Genomic DNA, 19,199 nt, shown 5'->3' on the forward strand with positions numbered 1-19,199 from the left:
GTTGAAAAATCAGGTGTTATTTTTTTATTTTTCTGTTTTTTATTTAATTTTACAAAATTATAATTTCACATGTCAATCCTTCTCCCTCTCCCTCCCCTCCCCCACAACCCACAACCAGCCCCCTTTCCCCAGCCCCCTCAGGTGTTATTTTAATTATTATTCCAGTATATAGGACTTGAAGATTTTCCCTGCGAACATTTAATATGCTTTCAGATTCTACAAATTTAGTGCTTAGATTGTTAAGTGCCACAGGGAAGTTTTCTTTTCCATCTGTGTATATTTGGCATTTTTTATGTCTCTTTCATCTTCATAGGCATCTCTTTCTCTAGATTTGGAAAATTTTCTTTGACTTTTCTTTAAAAAAGTGTTTTATTGTCTTTGACCTGGTTTCTTCTCTTTCTCTATAAAAATTTATTTTAGGTTTTGTCTTTTCATGATATCTTATATTTCCTGAATGCTTTTTAAAAATCTACATGATTTTTAGATATTCTGGTATGCTCATAGATCGGTGCCTTACCTGGTGATCATCAGAGAGGCTTCCTCAGTCACAGCTGGGAATAGAAAGTATGACCCTCAGTGAAACATTACAAGGAAAAAGAAAGTCAAAATTGGATGTTGCCATTACATCTCCCTCCTCAGTGTTCAGAGAAGCATGTTGTAGAGGAGGCAGAAGGAATATGGTGTTGGGGGTTGTCCTTCTGTATACGTGTTGATATATGTTTCTCTTATTGGTGGATGAATAATGTTGTTTTGGCCAATGGACAGGTAGGATGTAGCCACAAAGAAAATATAGGTGGGACTACTAGAGTAGAAGAACTCTGGGAAAAAGAATGTGAAGAGGGAGTCACCAGGGAGATGCCATGTAGCTACTGGGAAGATAGGACGTCTGGGCATTCTCTGGTAAGCCAAGACCATTTGGAGATACATAGCTCAATAGAAACGGTTTAATAATTAAGAGCAAACTTGCCAATAAGCTAGAGCCATCAGCCAAACTGCTCATAATTACTATAAGCCTCTGTGTTTATTTGGGATTAAAAGACTACAGGGCCAGGCAGAACAGAACATTCAGTCTACAATATTGTATCCAGAGATTATGGAGGATACCAGTAGAATGAAGGCCTATGACAAATTAAGCCAGGCAATACAAGTTTATAGGCATTAAAGCAGAAAGCACAGGGTCTACTATATAGGTCTGCCTCAGTTGCTCTGCATACGTTTTTAGGCTTGTAGCCATAATATATTTTAAAATGCATTTAATCCAACTTCAAAAGTTCCCATAGTCTGTCATAGTCTCAACAATATTTAAACAGTCTGAAGTTCAACGTGTCTTCTTAGATCCATGCAATCACTTAAATTGAATCCCTATAAAATTAAAAAAGAAAGCAGAGATCATACTTCCAACATATAATGGCACAGGATATACATTACCACTCCATAATGGAAGAAAGGGAGTATTGTGAGAAAACACTGGACCAAAGCAGGACAGAAAACTGTGTGGGGGAAAACTCCAAATTCTGCATCTCCTTGTATGATGTCAAAATGCTCTTCAGATCCCCAGACCCTTTCAGCTTTGTTGACTGCAACACAATTGTCTCTCCTGGGGTCATTTGACTCTCTGTTAGAAGCTCTTCTTGACTGGTATCCTACAACTCTGGCATCTCTGACATTTAAGAGTATCTAGTTTCACCTTCACAGCATCAAGCAGTGGCCTCTCTAGGCCTCCATGCAGGGAAATATTTGACACTTTTCGGGCCTCATCAATGATCCTTAGTCTCAGAGGGAGATTCCATAACCCCTTTCTTGTAATTCTTGACTCTAAAGCCAGAATCATGTGGCCAAACCTGTCAAGTTCTGCTGCTAGCTGGAACTGGGACCTACCCCCTCCATTCATTCAAGTATATCTTCAGCAGATTTCTGTTTTCAATGGTTGCTTTTACTGACTAACCTTGGTTGTCTTGGAACTCATTCTGTAGACCAGGCTGGCCTCAATCTCAAAGATCCACCAGCCTTTACATTCTGAGGACTGGAATTAAGTGAGGAAGACCAAACCTAACCCTAAGCTTTTCTTTAATTCTTTTTCCCTTTTTTAAAATTTCTTTTCGAAACTTGGAAGCTTAGACAGGTGAAATCTTCCCATGAGGTCACCATTCCCTTTATTTCATTTAGTATCGGGTTTTATTATAAATCTGTTTATTTCCTTGAACATGGGATTTAATTACATTTCACTTCCTGGAGCCCATTTTCTCCTCAATTTGGACATTATGTGTTTGTACTTGCTCTTCTTGCTCCTTTTTGTTATAAATCTTCATAAGGGTCAACATTAGCAACTATACTACAGAGTCGTCTAAAATAAGCTCTAATCCAAAACACTCTTTCTCTCTCTCTCTCTCTCTCTCTCTCTCTCTCTCTCTCTCTCTCTCTCTTTTCTCTCTCTCTCTCTCTGTGTATGTGTGTGTGTGTATATGTGTGTCTCTGTCTCTCTCTCTTTCTGTCTCTCTCTCTCTCTCTCCTCTCTCTCTCTCTCTCTCTCTCTGTGTGTGTGTGTGTGTGTGTGTGTGTGTGTGTGTGTGTGTGTGTGTGTTTTCTTTTCAGGACAGTAGGACAGGGTTTCTCTGTGCAACAATCCTGGTTATCCTGCCAATACTGTTCATTTTTAGCATAACGTAGTATTATGGAACCATGGAAAAAGAAGTCATACCTTTACAAATATATTACAAGAAAAATATATGGGAAACTTCTTAAATTGATATCTGTAAACTCTTGATCCAGGCTCTGAAACTATAAACCAGTCACAATTAAATGTTTTACTTTATGAGTTGCTGTGATCATGGTGTCTCTTTGCAGCAATAGAATCATATTATGGCAAGAAATATTGTTGAAAAATTTCATTCTTCATGATAATTTCAGAACTTCTGATTTTTTCTGAGCAAATTATATTTCTGTAATAGGGTATAGGGTCTAAATGATGTGTTTGTGGGACTTGTGCAAGAAATTTGTTCTTGAGGGTGGCATAATCTTAGCGCATAATCAGTTGTATTTTTGCTTTTTTCCTATAATATATGTCAACATATTTGTAGATCTATAAACACCATAAAATTAGTTGGGATAAATTTCATTTAGTGTTTCTCCTATATAGAAATGAAGTGATCGTGAAATTTACTCTTTATTCTGATGAATATTTTCTGTTTGTATATTTTTACCTTGAACAATTTAAAAAATATACTCCGTATTGGTAATTTCCCACTATATGTAAATAGATATATTATTAGTAGATCTATAATTTCCAGATCATTTGTTTCTACAAATAAAAAGTGAAACTATTTTACCTCATATAATAACTTCACTAGAGTAATATGTTGTTTTTCATCCCAGGACTTTAAATAAGATGAACAGTTTTTTTGTTTGGAAAATTCATTTAGCTTAAACAATATATCTCAGTGTTCAGAAAATTCTAATAGGTATCTTGGCCAAAAAAGTAAAGTTTAGCCAGGATGTGGTTGTGGAGGCCTTTAATCCCAGCACTCAAGAGGCAGAGATAAGTCTGTAGTCTGTCTGAGTTCCTGGGAATTTCTTAGAGCCCATCCCTTATGGAGGGATACCTTGTTCAGTTTAGATATGAGGAGGGGTGGGAGGTCCTTGGTGCTGCCTCAGTGTGATATGGCAGACTTTGTTGACTCACCATGGGAGGCCTCACCCTCTCTGAGGAGTGGATGGAGGTGACGTGAGAGGAAGGTGGGAGGATTAGGAGGAGGGCAGAGAGGAGCATCTAGGATTGGTATGTAAAACGAAAAGATAGTTTTAAAAATAAAACAGAAACATGCTTCAAATATTATACAAGCTTCATCTAAAATTGTGGACATAAGGAAGAGGCTGGAGCTGACAGGGGGTAAGGCATATAGGATCAGAGAGTTCAACAACTCACCAGAGGCTAGGAACAGGGCAAATAAACTAGAACTTTACATGTGTATGTCTCCATGGCATGTGGGTTGTTGTAGAAGAGAGAAGAGATGATGAAAGCAGAAATAAGTATAGAACTAACCCTCAAAAACGTATGCTATGTACATACAACTATATTAGACAGTCTGGGAGACGTGGACCATCCAAGGTTGTGTTTACCTCTAGATAGAGTCTGTTATTGAAGAATGTAGCTGACTCTAAACAGAAGACAAGAAATAAACCCTTCATCTCTAAATACAGGTCCCAGAGAGCAAAATAATACCTCAACCTTAGTATAATTTCTTTCTCTCTTGAACATTGTAAATGTCTTCTCTAAATAAGGAAAGTGACTTGCCTATTTAAAAAAAAAATAGTAAAATGCAACTGTATAAGTCTCAGAACAGAACAGAATAAACCAAAATAGAAATCCAAAACAATGCATCTCCTCCATGAATTACTAATCCCAAAATCATGCCTTACAATGAAAATGAGCTGGGAAACTTTATAAACAAAGAATAAAATCAATAACAGTAACTATATTTAACCAAGTCTAAGAAGACTCTAATATGCTGATAAAGAACAGCAACAATAACAAAAGATCTGAATGGCATAAGGAAGACAATTTAAGTAGAAACAATATTTTATTAAGAGACTAGTTTCTGAACAAAAACTAAAGTTATTTTGGAAATTAAAACTAATTGAAAAACCTCACCCAGGTGGCACACGCCTTTAATCCCAGCACTTGGAAGGCAGAGGCAGGCAGATCTCTGTGAGTTCGAGGCCAGCCTGGTTTACAAGAGCCAGTTTCAAGAGAGACTACAAAGCTACAAAGAGAAACCCTGTCTCGAAAAACCAAAAAAAAAGGAAGAAAGAAAGAAAGAAAAAGAAAGAAAGAAAGGAAGGAAGGAAGGAAGGAAGGAAGGAATGAAGGAAGGAAGGAAGGAAGGAAGGAAGAAAGGAAGAAAAAGAAAAAAGGAGCATATAGAAAATGAGTGGAAACTCCATGCTACAATTAAAAAGCACTCCCTGTAACATTTTGAGGGCCCAAGCAAGATTCCCAGAAACTAAACATAGGCACTGAGGCTCTTCTGAACCCTTAGGATCAGGGAAGAAATCACCATCTGGAGAAAACACTGAGGAGATGAGCCCCCTGTAATATTCCAGTGCCCCAAGAAAATCTCTGTCCAATCAAGGCCCAGGTACCCTGATGCCACTACCCAAAAGAGGGAGAAAAAAAAAAAAAGGTAAAATGAAAGTCTTCTAGTCTGCACAGCCCCAGAGTTAAATTTTGTCTGGAAGAGGTACCATCTGTTTAAGATATACAGGGGAGGTCAGACACAACAGTAAATCCTGTGCTGATTCCTTGTAATTGATCTCCAGGGTCACCTGATCTGTTCAGTTTCATGAAAGTGTGGTGACCAAACTCTTGTTTTTTGTTTGTTTGTTTGTTTGTTTGTTTTTGTTTTCTTTGCTAGTATGACTGTTTCTCCTTCAGTGTCTCTTTGAGTGTTTCTGTGAGTTCTGGAGTTTGGAGAACATAAACAAAATGGACAAGGTGTGAACTGTGAGGAGACCACAGCCCCAGCTGTCCCCAAAGCTCACAGTCCAATCCAGGCTGTCTGTACCTGCTTCTCTGGCCGCTTTTGTTAGCACCTGTGGCTGCATGCTGCCAGAAGTTGTTGCTATTCCTATGGGGACACTAGCAGGACCTTAGCTATGGCAGTTTCCCTATCATACTCAATGGCATCTCTGGTTTGAGAACCCAAATACCATGACTTGAAACTTTTACCCTCTTAATGGCCCCACCAGCTGCCACAGAGAAACTCCAAATGCTCTAACTGTTCCCTCTGTCTGATACAGGAGATTGACTTGCTCCCTACTCCTACCCCTAACCCCCCCCCAACCTCCAATCTGCTTCTGCTCAGAAATGTTAAGTCACTTTACTTCCATTCATTTCCCCAAGGCCCTGACTACACACAGGGAGAAGAGATACTTCCCTTAGCCACAGGTCCTCTTTTTCTTTCCTGGCCTGCTCTAAGGACCCAGGGAAAGAGAGAGTAATTCCTGCAATCACAATGTGGAAATGTGGAAGGTCAACTCCTTCCCCACCCGTGCTTTATGTTTTCTTCGACCTGTGACTTACATAATTGGAAGACTCAAAAGCCTTCTTTTACAGAAGAGCTTCAGGCTCCCATCAAGTGATGATCAATTGTTTTCTATACACAGCTGCCAACTTGGGGTCATTGACAGTAGCTCCTAGATACCCTGTTTATGTCTAGGAGGAAGACTGAAAATTAGAAATTTTGCTTTAGGCCCAGGCAGGGGGAAACTTCCTCATGCAGAGGTCCAGATAGAATGGGCCTTCAAAGCCACATAAAATCTTAATATCAATGAAGATAAGAGATCACTGGGTGATTTATTTTTCCTGTCAAATATTATTTTAAGGATTAAAAATTGCAGCCAGAAAACTTACCAGCTAACTTAAGGTAGACCAGCTTACTCAAAGACCTAATGAATCACCCACTGGTTTTAGGTATTCACCACCCATATCCTAGATGCCTTCCAAAACTGGAGAAGCTGTAACACTGCTTTTGTTATGTAGTCAATCCCAGGTATAAGTAGAAATCTTGAGAAATTAGAGGGATCTGATTAAAGGTCTCAACTTTGGGAAATTGATCAGAAAGTTCAAAACAGCTGAGATTCAGGTGATGAAAGACAGGGACTCTCTCACATGTCATGATTGATTGATTGTCTTGGGAAAACAGACAAGAGAGGAAATAGTGGCAATAGTTCTGAAGAAGGACTTCAGGGAGATACTAGAATCATTTATGAGATCTGAGTGCAGATCTCTAAGAATTTTGACAAACATCTGCCCAGCAATATGCTTTAGTGTTTGCATGGCCTCCTCATAGCTCAGTCCAATGACTGAGGTGGATTGTGGATAAGCAACAGAAGGCATTTTAGAGGCTCTACAAGATTGCAGTAGATTGACTCAGTTGTGCATCCCTCAGGACATACACCTTGGCTATAACCTAGCAGAACGAAAACTAAAGTTTTCCCACAATGATATTCCAGCCATCCTACAAATTCTACTCACACATCAAGTTGTGGAGAAGACTGACTAGAAAAATGCCTCTGCAATTACAGATTTATGCATGCCATGCCAATGGTGAGTTGTCTTGCCAAAAATGAGGTACAATGTGATGTCCTCAAGACACCTGTCTTGCTTGTATTAACCATGTGTGGAAATGAGGATCTTCTGAGTCACTGAAAAGTCACAGTCTCAAATGCCTGTGGCTGACCACGTTACTGTAAGCATTAGCTGAACTGTTGATTCTCATCAGATCAGGCTAGTGATATAGCTCTGTATCCTCAATTACATTGCCATCAGCATCAAATGGAAAATAAACTCAGATAAGCAACTAGTGCTTAGGACCAACTGTGCCCCCTAGAACAGGATGAGTCAATTTTGACGTATGTCTGTAGAACCAGTGGGGAATATGTCTTGATGAGACAGTGTAGATGTTCCTTCATCTTTTACTGTTGCTGAAACCATTTCATGTTTAACTAAAATTTGATCTCCTTGATGGGGATTCCCACAGAAAGTTATCCCGCTCCATTCTAAGAAACAAAGGTCAAAACTCCTAGTTGATTATTTTTAGCTTCTATTAAATTGCCTGCTTGAGCCCAACTCTTTCCAGCTGACTGTTTATCTTCACTTCTGACAAATTATTTGCTTGAGCAAAGAACCTTACCACCATTAGCTGCAGATTGTGTTGCCAAGATGTGGTTTCTGCCTTCAAAAAGTCAGTGCTACACATAGGTCCAAACATCTGAGTATAGATCCAGCAGGAAACACTTTGAATTAGTTATAAAGTGTGTCTGAGTGGGCATCTATAGTGGGTTCTTCATAACAGTTCCTTCTAGCACACCTTCATTCCACCATCATGACACTAATGCTCTGAAATCCTAAGCCCAATTAAATGTATTCTTTTAGAAGTTTGTCATTGTATTCTGTAACAACAATAGATAAGTAATTAAGATAGTAATGGATTTCTGAGTGGAATAAAAATGAAAATCAGCTATTGTCTTTTTTATTGACTGTGTACTATAACTGGAAGATTTGAGTCTATTTCTGAAGTCACCACATACATTAGCTGCAAGACATAGACAAAATCATATTTTTAATTGTACAGGACCTTCTCTTTTTGATGGAGAAGCTAGAAACTACTCAATCTGTTTGCTATCTCTAACAGTGTCAAAAAGTACCATGTAGGCTAAAGAGAGGAAAGGCATCACTGCTTTTATCCAGTTCAGAGTAGACCATGCATGCTACAATTCTGATCTTTCAGACAAGATGTGTTTATTGATATAATAGTGGTATAAATGTTATAGAGAAAGGAACATCTTTCTGAATTGACCTGAAGTCTACTCCTCAGGAAAGAATTCTTACCTAGTAATCTTGTCTAACTTCTGTCACTCAGAAGGAACAGCCTACTATGATTAGTTCCTAAATTTCATATAGTCAACGAGTCCTCTAAATATTTATGTTCACATACATAGGTCTAGATCCCTGTTAATAATAATCAAAGAAGCTTCTTTTTTTCAGTGGGGAGTAGTTAATAAACAGACTCATAACTCAGGAAAGCTATCAGAATAGGTAACTGTGAGTGATCAACCCTAAATAACATATTTGATTCAAGGTTCCCTCCTCTAGGGCTCAAAGGACATCTCAGAAAGGCATTACAAAGAGTTTCAGAGCTAGAAGAATGTGAGTAACTCTATGAAGCCTGTCATTTGAACGTGAGGGTTGATCTGGTGTACTAATGAATTTATAGCAGCTTTGGTTACCAGCACAAGACCTAAAAATGGTTGACCATGTCAAAACTCCAAAAAGATGAGGGATGTCTCTAGAGGCCCCATCTATAGATGAGATTATATTAATCTGTACTGGCATCAGGGGGAATTGTGGTCATTTTTCTTTGAGATTGTGGACACTGAAATATTTGTTGTATGTACTTCATTAAATGACCTAACAGCTACGTGTGTATTTGGATACCACTAATTTGAAGTAATAGGATGATATAACAAAATAAAGAAGTCATAAAATTAGTTGATTAGGGTTTGGAAAGATATAGAAGATGGAATTACAGGAAGGAAATTAGGGGTTGATTTGATCAAAAATACACACACAAAATTCAGGAAGACTAAATTAAAAATGTTTTTAAAATATTTCAGCCTTCAGAAGCTCATTTTATATGAGCTAAAATCAATTTTAGGTTATACTTAGATGCTACTACTCAATGAAAAAGTAAAATACACTTAACTATGCATATATCAGCAAATAATTGTGTTTTCTAATACCAAAGAGATAAAAAGTATTGCACCAAGATTATAGGGTGTTACCATTTATAATTTATAGAACAACAAAATTCAGCAACTGATCAGTCAATAACAATGTTCTTATTATCACTTAATATGATCTTAAAAATATTCATTATTCTACATTGTTTATGGACATGCTCTAATGCAGAAACTAAATGATGTGTCAAATAGACAGACTTTCTTAACTTAGAAATTTCAACTTAAAACATGAGAAAATAAATACGAATGTTAACTTATGTTATGATCCTTAATACGAATTGATGAGAAGTTACCTTATCGCTACTCTAAAATACAAAACAGGGGATAATATTTGTTGGGGGATGAAGGACATCTTTGAGAGGTGGAGGTTTTTTATTCAAAACACCTCATCAATGAAGAACACTAGACATGGAAAAGGCTGACTGAGGGTGCACAAATCCCAGATGAGAGGAAATAAATTTGTGATGCCAGTGCATTGAATGTGATAGGCAGAGGTCAGGGGCACAGGTCAGGAGTGCTGTCCAGAAAGAAGATGGATGGTAAAACATTCATGTCTGGATACCTATGGTAGACACTCTGAATCAGGATTCCTATAATAAGCGATATCTGCAAAGCCTGAAGACAGACAAAAACTGCAATTATGTGAATATCTCTTACTGTTGCAGGTCCATATCCTAATTACACTTTATCCTGTGCTATCTAGAGCCCTCTAAATAGCCATTCTTTTTTCACTTTCCAACTGATCAAATATCCTGTAACTAAAAGATAAAAGATTTTGGAATTTATTAAGTTAACTCACCCCTGGATTTCACCAAACTAAGGCTAAGAGTCATCAGATAACTTCTGATGCCTTTAACTGAGCTTTGTCCACTTCGCTGTTACTATCTACTTAATGTTTCCACCAACGAATTAAGTACCTTGAGTCATTGCTTCCTTTTTGTCAGCTACTATAAAAATTCCATGAAACTGCTTCCATGTAGGAACATGGAATATGTGGTAAATAAATTTGTGTTCCCAGAACACAATCACTCATATTTGACTCAAAAATAACACATCTCTTTTCCTCTTTGAAGTAAGAACTCTTGTTTTCCTTTTTCATGAATACTTTGATCAATGAGCATTTTATGATATAGATCATAATCAATAATTATTTGAATTGGTAATTCTGGTTCAGTAGAATTCTTAGAGGTGAATAGTACAAACATAAATCTGAGAATATATTAGTGTTTGTCTTTTCACATAAAATTATGGAAATACTTGTGATGTGGATGTACTTATGTATTTTATCTAAGTTTGAACATACATGTAAATTAGTAAAGAAGAATATATATCATCAACTTATTGGGTAAAAGTTTTCTAAGGGATATGATTGAAAGAATAGAGGACTTGGAGTTGTTTGCTGTGGTACGCAGTAGTAGACACTCAGTGTAGTAGCAGTAGGGGGTGAGATGGCAGAATTCTGAGAGTAAGTTCATTTATGTCTTTCTATTCATGGAATCTCTGTTTCAAATCCATGAAAATTTGAGCTTTTGATCGTTTGAAAGTGAATAAACAGGTTTAATCAACTGAAGATTCACACTCATACAAAACAATGTTTCCATCTGGCTCCAGACCTAATAAGGAGGAAATAAAAAATAATGCATAAAAATTTCTAATAGAGAAGAGATTCATTTTTCCTGTATGGTTGAGATAAATTTTACACTAGACAGTTGATGGAAAATATGAGAAATATTTAGTTTGCCTCAAAGTTTTTATATCTTAAGAATATAAATAAGAGACACCAATATACAGTTTTTAGTTTGTATAGTTCTTCATCATTATAAATATTATGCAGCTTTTCTAAATGTAAAATCTACATTGCAGATTAGTAAAAATAAAGTTCTAAGTTACAATAAAGTTTTTCTTGGGTATTTTACTTTGGAAGTCGAATATCTCTTGGGCAATGAGCCCTACTTTTAACAGATATTAAAATATTATCTACTGAGAATTACTAATTGCTATATTAACAGTGTCATTATCAAACAGTCATGAACACTGAGCCAATGTCCTGTAAAAGCATAAAAACATAATATCATGCTCTCAGTAGTGACTAAATAGAAGGTCACATTTATTTACATTCATTAAGAATTTGGTGAGAAAGTTTTAAAGGAATTAGAGTTTATTTTCAACAGCCTCAAAATGAAAGTTTCATGATACTCTGGTTCCAACAGGATTTTACTTGCATGTTTTATTTTCAGTATTCTTACCACATACAACTTAGTGTGATTAAAAGAAATGGGATATTTTCAAAAGTAACCCTGACAGATCATCCCTAGCTCGGTTCTTGGTTATTAGTTTTTTTTTATTTTAAAATGAATGATAACCTGTTATCTCTGTTCTTCTTTAGTATTTGTTAATTTCTACTTTAATAAAATCTGTATAAAATACTAATGCTCACATTACTTCACTCACTCAAATATCATTAGGCAAGGTTTTCTTAATATAAAAGATTGCTATTCTGAAATCTCAGGTATTTCTAGTTGATTTAAAATTCATCTTTGTGTGTTTACTTCTAATATATATATTAATATATATATATATTATTTTTGAGCTGTTTGCATCAACCATATTTTAAAATGAAGACATGAATTTGGTTTCCTATGGGTATCTGGGAGGAGTTTTAGTAGAGAAAATCATATATATATATATATTAATATATATATATATATATATATGGAGGCATTGTAAATATTTGCATTTATGTGTGAAATTACTAAAGAATAAATAAAAATGAAAAGAAATTTCACAGTAAAATTGTAACTTTAAAATAAAAGAGATGACTCATAAATATTAGAAAATCTTCATCCCGTAAAGTTTTGAGTTTACTCAAAAATGCAGGAAACTTTAATCAGTTAAGAATTCTAAGTATGTACTGATTAGATAATCTCTCCCAGTTCATGTTATTTATGGCATCTGATTATTATGATTTTAATCAACTATTTTACTTCATTGGATAACAGAAAAACTTAGATTTAGACCTCATATTTGGAAAACTTCTGCTGTACTTCAACATTGCAATTTTTTCCTTTAATAAACCATAATCTTGTGTGAATCATCTCAGTATATCATTAGAATATGTTCAAGGCTCTTAAAATTTAAATTCTGGAGTATATTATTCAAATCATTTTAAAGATAAGAGTATAGCATCCTGGTTGTCAAGATAATGAACAATTATATTTATGATTTTATTTTATGTATTTTCCAAACAATATGTTTCATGAAAAAATGATTCAATAAAATTTGAACTTAAAACTTTCTTCTGTTTCTAATTTGTTTTGAGGTTAGTCAAAAATATTTGGCTAATTCATTGTCATTTTCTAGAATTTCTACTGTGTTTCTTGTTCTGTAATGTATTCTGATATCATATGAATCTAAATGCAAATCCTTTCATATCCTCATCATATGCTTAACCAAAAAATGATGTATATATAATAATGATGACTTGGTACCCTAAAAATCGCAAAACTCAAGAGTTGCTTGTGTTCCAAGGATTTTCTGTATCTTCAGTGATAACAGAACTCCATGCAAAGTGCCATGCTTGAAATAAACTTGAATAAATGTTACCTGAGTATCCTGAATGCACAGTCCTAATGCTGAACCGAAAGAAATCACAAAAATGTCATCTACAGATAAATGTCATCTGTGGAGTTTAATTTTAAGACTTGCATGGAGACAAGCAAAGGTGAGCAGAAAGTAGTACAAGAGCAAAGATTTTAGTTAGGATAGGGTCACACCAGTTGGGAGGAGGGGCATAGCTATGTCAGTGTTCATGTTCTTTTTTCCAGGTTGTTATTACTCAACACAATGTCAAGTCACTGGGATTTGAGACAATCATGCTCAATCAGTCACGGTCCAAGTAAATGAGATGTATTTTGATGGTGTTCAAAGCTGACTTCATCCGGAACAGATAAGGGAACAGTATACTTTAATGACAAAGGGTGATGGAAAGACACCATAGTCTATGAAATCTGAGAACTATTGAACTTGAAGGTTCACCCAAATGTATGCATATTCACTTGGTGGCTTTAACTCTTAGAAAGCTGTTAAAAGAGCGTATTTATGAGCTAACAGAAATTAATGAACAAAGTTTTAATGAGATTGCAACTTGGGTAATAAAAACAAGGCTGGCATCTAGCTCAAATTTTCATCGTGTAGCTTTCTAACCTTAGTTTACCTAAGAGAACAGGAGGGGGGGGGGCAGGATGACTGACAACCAGGAACTATTTTGACACCTGCCCAATGGGAACTTACTGTACCTGTGTCCACATCCTTCACCTGTTGCCTGGATGGAGCTGGCAGGCTCCGCTTGGAGCTCTTTCAGGGCCAATCCTTTGTCCTGTGGTCCAGGAAAGTCCATGCCTGTCACCACCTCCTCCTCTAGGGACTCCACGTAGAAAAGAGTCCTGGCGGGCTGCTGGGTGCCCTGCCCAGGAGCCCCTTGCTGCAGCCTGGTGGCAACTGGTAGCAAGGTGCCATTCACCGGATTGAAGGGAGAGGATGAAGAGGACGATGAAGACGATGATGACGACGAGGAGGAAGGTTTCTTCCAGAAAGCGCTCACACTGCCCTTTTCCTGGCTTTTGAGCAACCGACTCTGGCTAGGTCCCCAGTTCTCAAAACTGCCTCCACTGTCCGGTTGCAGGCAGCTGCCCCCCGCTGGGCTCCCGCCGGAGGCAGGAGACGGATGACTGAAGAGTTTCCAGCGGAGTCGCAGGATGTGCTTCACATCGAAGTCTTTTCGCCCGGAGCCTGACATGCTTTATGCACCGAGAGAGAGCCCAGGGACTGCAGCTCACACACACCAGTAGCCTGGTGTGCTTTCTGGGGAGGCCAGTGGCGTTAGGAGAAAGAGCAGGAGGCAGGATGCTCCCCGTGTACACAGAGTGCCAAAGGTAACCAAGCGGGCTGCGCGCCTTGCCTGGAGAACACACCAGCACCGTCAGCGCGCTGCAGAGCCTGGCGGCTCAGTCCTGGTCCTTTCCCCAAGACCTGGGCTTTGGGAAACCTACGTTCTAGCACAGAGGAAGTCCCGGGACAGCAGGGGTTTATAATCCAGGAGGATTTCGCAGGACCCCCGTGGTGACCACCGGTAGGGAAGAGAGACTGAAAATGAAAGAGGGATGAGGGAGGGAAATCTGAGCTCTCCCCAGCTCCAGAGGTGGTGGCAGCTGGATCCACCTCGCTGATACACACTCCTTGCAGAGCTGTAGCTCGGATGTTATTCAGATCTCCTGTCTTCGCGGCACAGAGTTCGGTGCTTGATGAGAGTGCAGAGAGAAAAAGAACCTCAAGTCGAGAAGTAGTGAACCACCACTCCCCAAAAAAACAAGCCGGCTCTGTGCACTTGCTCCCCTATCTCTGTCCTCTGGGAGAATGCCCTGACAGCTAGCCAGGTGTCCAAAGGAAAGTCGAATGCTTTCTGAGATTTTAAAAAAAAAAGGAGGTTTTATATAGTCAGTTTGTAATAGAGAAGAATAAATATCCCAGGAAAAAAGCTAGAGCAGCAAAAGAAAAGCCCGCCCGGGAATCTGTCAAGGTCCTCACAGTATGATTTTCTCTCTGCCTCAGCGCCTCCTCCTCCTCCCCTGTAAGTGACGCAGATGTGCGCTGGGGCCTATACTGAGAGATGCAGGGAGGGAGGGAAGGCTTCAATCTTCTTTATGCAAGTGATTCTGCTGCTCTTATTGTCCCCTTGCGTTAAGTCCCGTCACCTTTTTTCACCCTCCTTCCTCTCTACATTACTGGATGGCAATAAAAGTAAAGCAAACAGGCAAAAAATGCTTTAGCATCGGTAAACACCAAACATGAATCATGGCAGTGTAAACTTAATAGGCCGCCCCCGGGTGCAGGTTGCAGGTTGCAGGTTGCAGGTTAATGGCTTGAATTATTTAATAAGTCACATCCTTTAACCTTTGGCCTCCTGTCCTCTGTAGTGAGACATTGAGAAAAAGAAGTGATGCTGTCATCAAAGTGTGAGGATGCCATCCTCCTGGCACTTATGTTGTGATTCTGATACTGATTCACATAGACAGTGCTTCATCCCTGGGGGCCAGAGACTCCGGTTAAATTTGAAGACAGGCTGAATATCAGCCACAGGCTGGGCAAAATCAGTATTTGATGGGAGCTTATGAGGAAAAACAGTTTGTGCTACACCACAAAAATGGGAGGAAATGATAACGGAACATTTAAAAGAATAACTTCTCTTACACAAGCACGGTATTACATGTGCAGAAGAGTATGGGCAATAAATAGCGCATGCAAAGGCTAGTATCCTGCAAATAGATGTCTGCAAAGGGAAGCTGGGATTTTCCTTCAGAATGGTGAGGAATGTTATTCCTTTCCATAACAATACTTTAAAATGTCTCCTCGTTTTCTTAACGAATCTTAAAATAGGGCCCAGTACCTTTGGTCAAGGCTAGAGGATCATGAAAGCTCTGTGTTCCCTAGTCATTCAACCAGGAATATAATAGTGTCCCTTTTGCAATTCATGGGTTCAATAGCTTCCAACAAAGCATACGAATCAAACTCTACAGTGCAGTTAGAATACTGTTCTGTTACCTCATTGTTGAAGAGCAAACTTATGTAGATATCCAATTAAAACTGGGAATCTTTCTTAGATAGAATTGAACATCTTAATGAAATAAAAAATTAAGGTCACAAAGGCCACACTTGGAAAGAAAAATCTCCATTATATGTTTAAATATTGATTTATGCAGGAACAAGTATACTGAAAGCCCTTGTGGTTGGATTTTTCTCTCAGTATTTAGTGATAAAAACAACATATGCAAAGACCTTTGAAAGCAAACAATGGTGACTGATCATTTTTATTCAAGAACACAATCAAGTATTTCCCTTAGTAAAAAAATCAGGCATCCAAGCATATAAAACTACTAGTTACAAAGAGCAGAGAAATTTATCTTCCATTAGAGATAAAGTGGAAATTTGAATTTCCCCAATTAATTGATTTCTGTATAAAGTGCTACTCCATGGACTGTCCAAATTGATTTTTTCAATCAAATTATGTATACAAATCTACCTTTGCTTCATTAGCTATTAATTAATGGCATAATAAACTGGGATATAAAATTCACTTACTTTTTTATAAGAATTTGATTTTATATTCCCACTTTTCTTTGAAAATCTTATACTCCTCTCCATGGTTCAAAATTTATACCTTTATAAATCAATATTTTACATAACTTATAAGATTCACACGGTTTGATTTTGATGTATATAGAGAAGAATTTACAATGTCAAGTCATACATAGAAAATGGTTACCAGATTTTGGTCCAGACACACTATGGTGGAAAGATTCATTATTTTTGAAACATTGTCACCATTGAAGTGTTCATATAATTACTTTTTCTGTTTATCACTCTATTCTGAATGTATTATATACATTTGAAATATTTACCCTTTCTCTAGGTCTGAAATCAATATATGCCTGAGTACATAACATGGTTGTATTTTGGGGACTAGATTACATCACTCAGGATGGTTTCTTCTAGTTCCATCCCTTTGCCTGCGAATTTCAAGATTCCATTGTTTTTGTTTGTTTGTTTGTTTGTTTGTTTGTTTGTTTTTCCCGCTCTGAGTAGTACTCCATTGTGTAAATATACCACATTTTCTCCATCCATTCTTCAGTTGAGGGACATCTAGGTTGCTTCCAGGATCTGGCTATTACAAATAATGCTGCTATGCACATAGTTGAAAAAGTGTCCCTGTTGTATGAATGTGCATTCTTTGGGTATATGTCTAAGAGTTGAATTGCTGGATCTTGTGATCAACTGATTCCCATTTTCCTGAGGAACCACCATAATGTTTCCAAAGTAGCCACTTTTGTACGAGTTGGCACTCCCACCAGCAGTGGAGGAGTGTTCCCCTTTCTCCAAATCCTCTCCAGCATATATTGTCATTGGTGGTTTTGATTTTAGCCATTCTGACAGAAGTTAGATGGTATCTCAGAGATATTTTGATTTGCATTTCCCTGATGGCTAAGGATGTTGAGCACTTTCTTATGTGTCTTTCAGCCATTTTAGATTCCTCCATTGAGAATTTTCTATTAGTTATGTACCCCCACTTTTTCGACACTGCCAGAGAAGTAGGAAACAAAGAGGACTTAAGAGAGACACACATGGTCCCGTGATGAAGGGGAAAGGAACAAGATCTCCTGAGTTAATGGGGAGCATGGGGGAGGGGATAGGAGGTTAGAAGAAAGGAGAAGAAAAGGGGAGAGCAGGACTGGAGAGAATATGAAGATTGAGTCAGGGGAAGAATAGAAGAAATCAAGAAATGGACACCACAATAGAGGGCGCCATTATAGGTTTAAAGAGAAATCTGGCACTAGGGAAATATCCAGAGATCTATGAAGTTGACCCCAACTAACAATCTAAGCAATAGCAGAGAGGCTACCTCTAAAGCTCTTCTCCCATGAGATTGATGACTACTTTATATGCCATCCTAGAGCCTTCATCCAGTAGCTGATGGTAGCAGACACCCACAGTTTAACACTGAGCTGAACTCTGGAATCCAGTTGCAGAGAGGGAGGAGTGATGAGGAAAGGGGTCAAGACCAGGCTGGAGAAACCCACAGAAACAGTGGACCCAAAGAAGGGATTGCTCCTGGACCCCAGACTGATAGCTGAGAAACCAGAATAGGATTTTGTTCCAGACCCCCTGAATGAGGGTGTCAGTTTGGAGATCTGGTGAATCTATGGGCCTCTGGTACTAGATCAGTATTTATCCCTAGTACAGGAATGGACTTTGAGAGCCCAACCTAGACACATGGAGGAGTGTTTAGGCCCTGCTCCAAATGATATGATAGACTTTGAGGATCTCCCATGGAAGGCCTCCTTGGGGAACAGAAAGGGGATGGGGTAGGGGGGTCTGTGGGGTCAGGGGAGGAGGGGATGGAGAGAGAAATGAGATTGACATGTAAAAGAAGCTTGTCTCAAATTTAAAAATTAATAATAATAATAATAATAATAATAATAATAATAATAAATAATCCTTCCAAGGAAGATATATGAACTCCCTTACCCTGAATTACCAAATCCAAAGAAGAGGGGTGAGGAGGACAGGAGGGAGCCGGAAGATTGAATTGAGGGAAGAATAGAAGAAAGCAAGATAAGAGATACCATAATAAAGGGAGACATTATAGATTTAAAGTGAATTCAGGCACTAGGAAAATGTCTGGAGATCTACAAAGAGGACACCAACTTATGATCTAAGCAACAGAGGAGAGCCTGCCTTAAATGTCCTCCCCTGATAATGAGATTGAAGACTAATTTATATCCCATCCTGTAGCTTTCATCCAGCAGCTGATGAAAGTAGAAGCAGACACCCATAGCTAAACACTGAACTGAACTGGAATCGCTATGGGGCCCCTTGTAGTAAGTAGATCAGTACTTATTCCTAGCAGAGGAATGGACTTTGGGAGCCCATCCCACACAGAGGAATACTCCTTGACACAGGGGATGGACCTAGGCCCTATCCCAAATGATATGAAAGATGCAAAGGATCCCCTATGGAAGTCCTCACCCTCCCTAGGGAGCAGAAAGGGTATGAGATAGGTAAGGTATTATTTGGGGGTGGGGAGGGGAGTGAGAAGGAACTGGAGTTGACATGTAAAACAATCTTGTTTCTAATTCAAATTAAAAATTGAAAAAAAATTACAAATAAGCTTTTCATAAAATCCAGTCCAACTGAAATGACAGGTAAATGTTGCCAGGGCCTACACAGCCATGAACACCACAGGAAACATGGGAAAGAGAGTAATGATAGAAAGAGATGCAAGACCCTGGGTTACAGAGTCAATAAATTTTATTTTTCCCACTACTGGCATGTTTTGTTTGGCAACA

General features: G+C 38.2%; 1 protein-coding gene across 2 annotated transcripts in view; it reads right to left on the reverse strand.

Moving 5' to 3' along the window:
- Klhl1 (kelch like family member 1) overlaps positions 1-14,095 on the reverse strand; it is a 299,721-nt gene extending 285,626 nt beyond the window's left edge. For both annotated transcript variants that reach the window (XM_027394016.2, XM_027394015.2), the window contains exon 1: positions 13,596-14,095. In XM_027394016.2, coding sequence (XP_027249817.1) covers positions 13,596-14,095 — 500 coding nt within the window. The remainder of the gene's footprint in view (positions 1-13,595) is intronic.
- Between the last annotated feature and the right edge of the window lie 5,104 nt (positions 14,096-19,199).

This window comes from Cricetulus griseus, assembly GCF_003668045.3.
Source record: "Cricetulus griseus strain 17A/GY chromosome 1 unlocalized genomic scaffold, alternate assembly CriGri-PICRH-1.0 chr1_1, whole genome shotgun sequence".
In the NCBI taxonomy this organism is placed as follows: domain Eukaryota; kingdom Metazoa; phylum Chordata; class Mammalia; order Rodentia; family Cricetidae; genus Cricetulus; species Cricetulus griseus.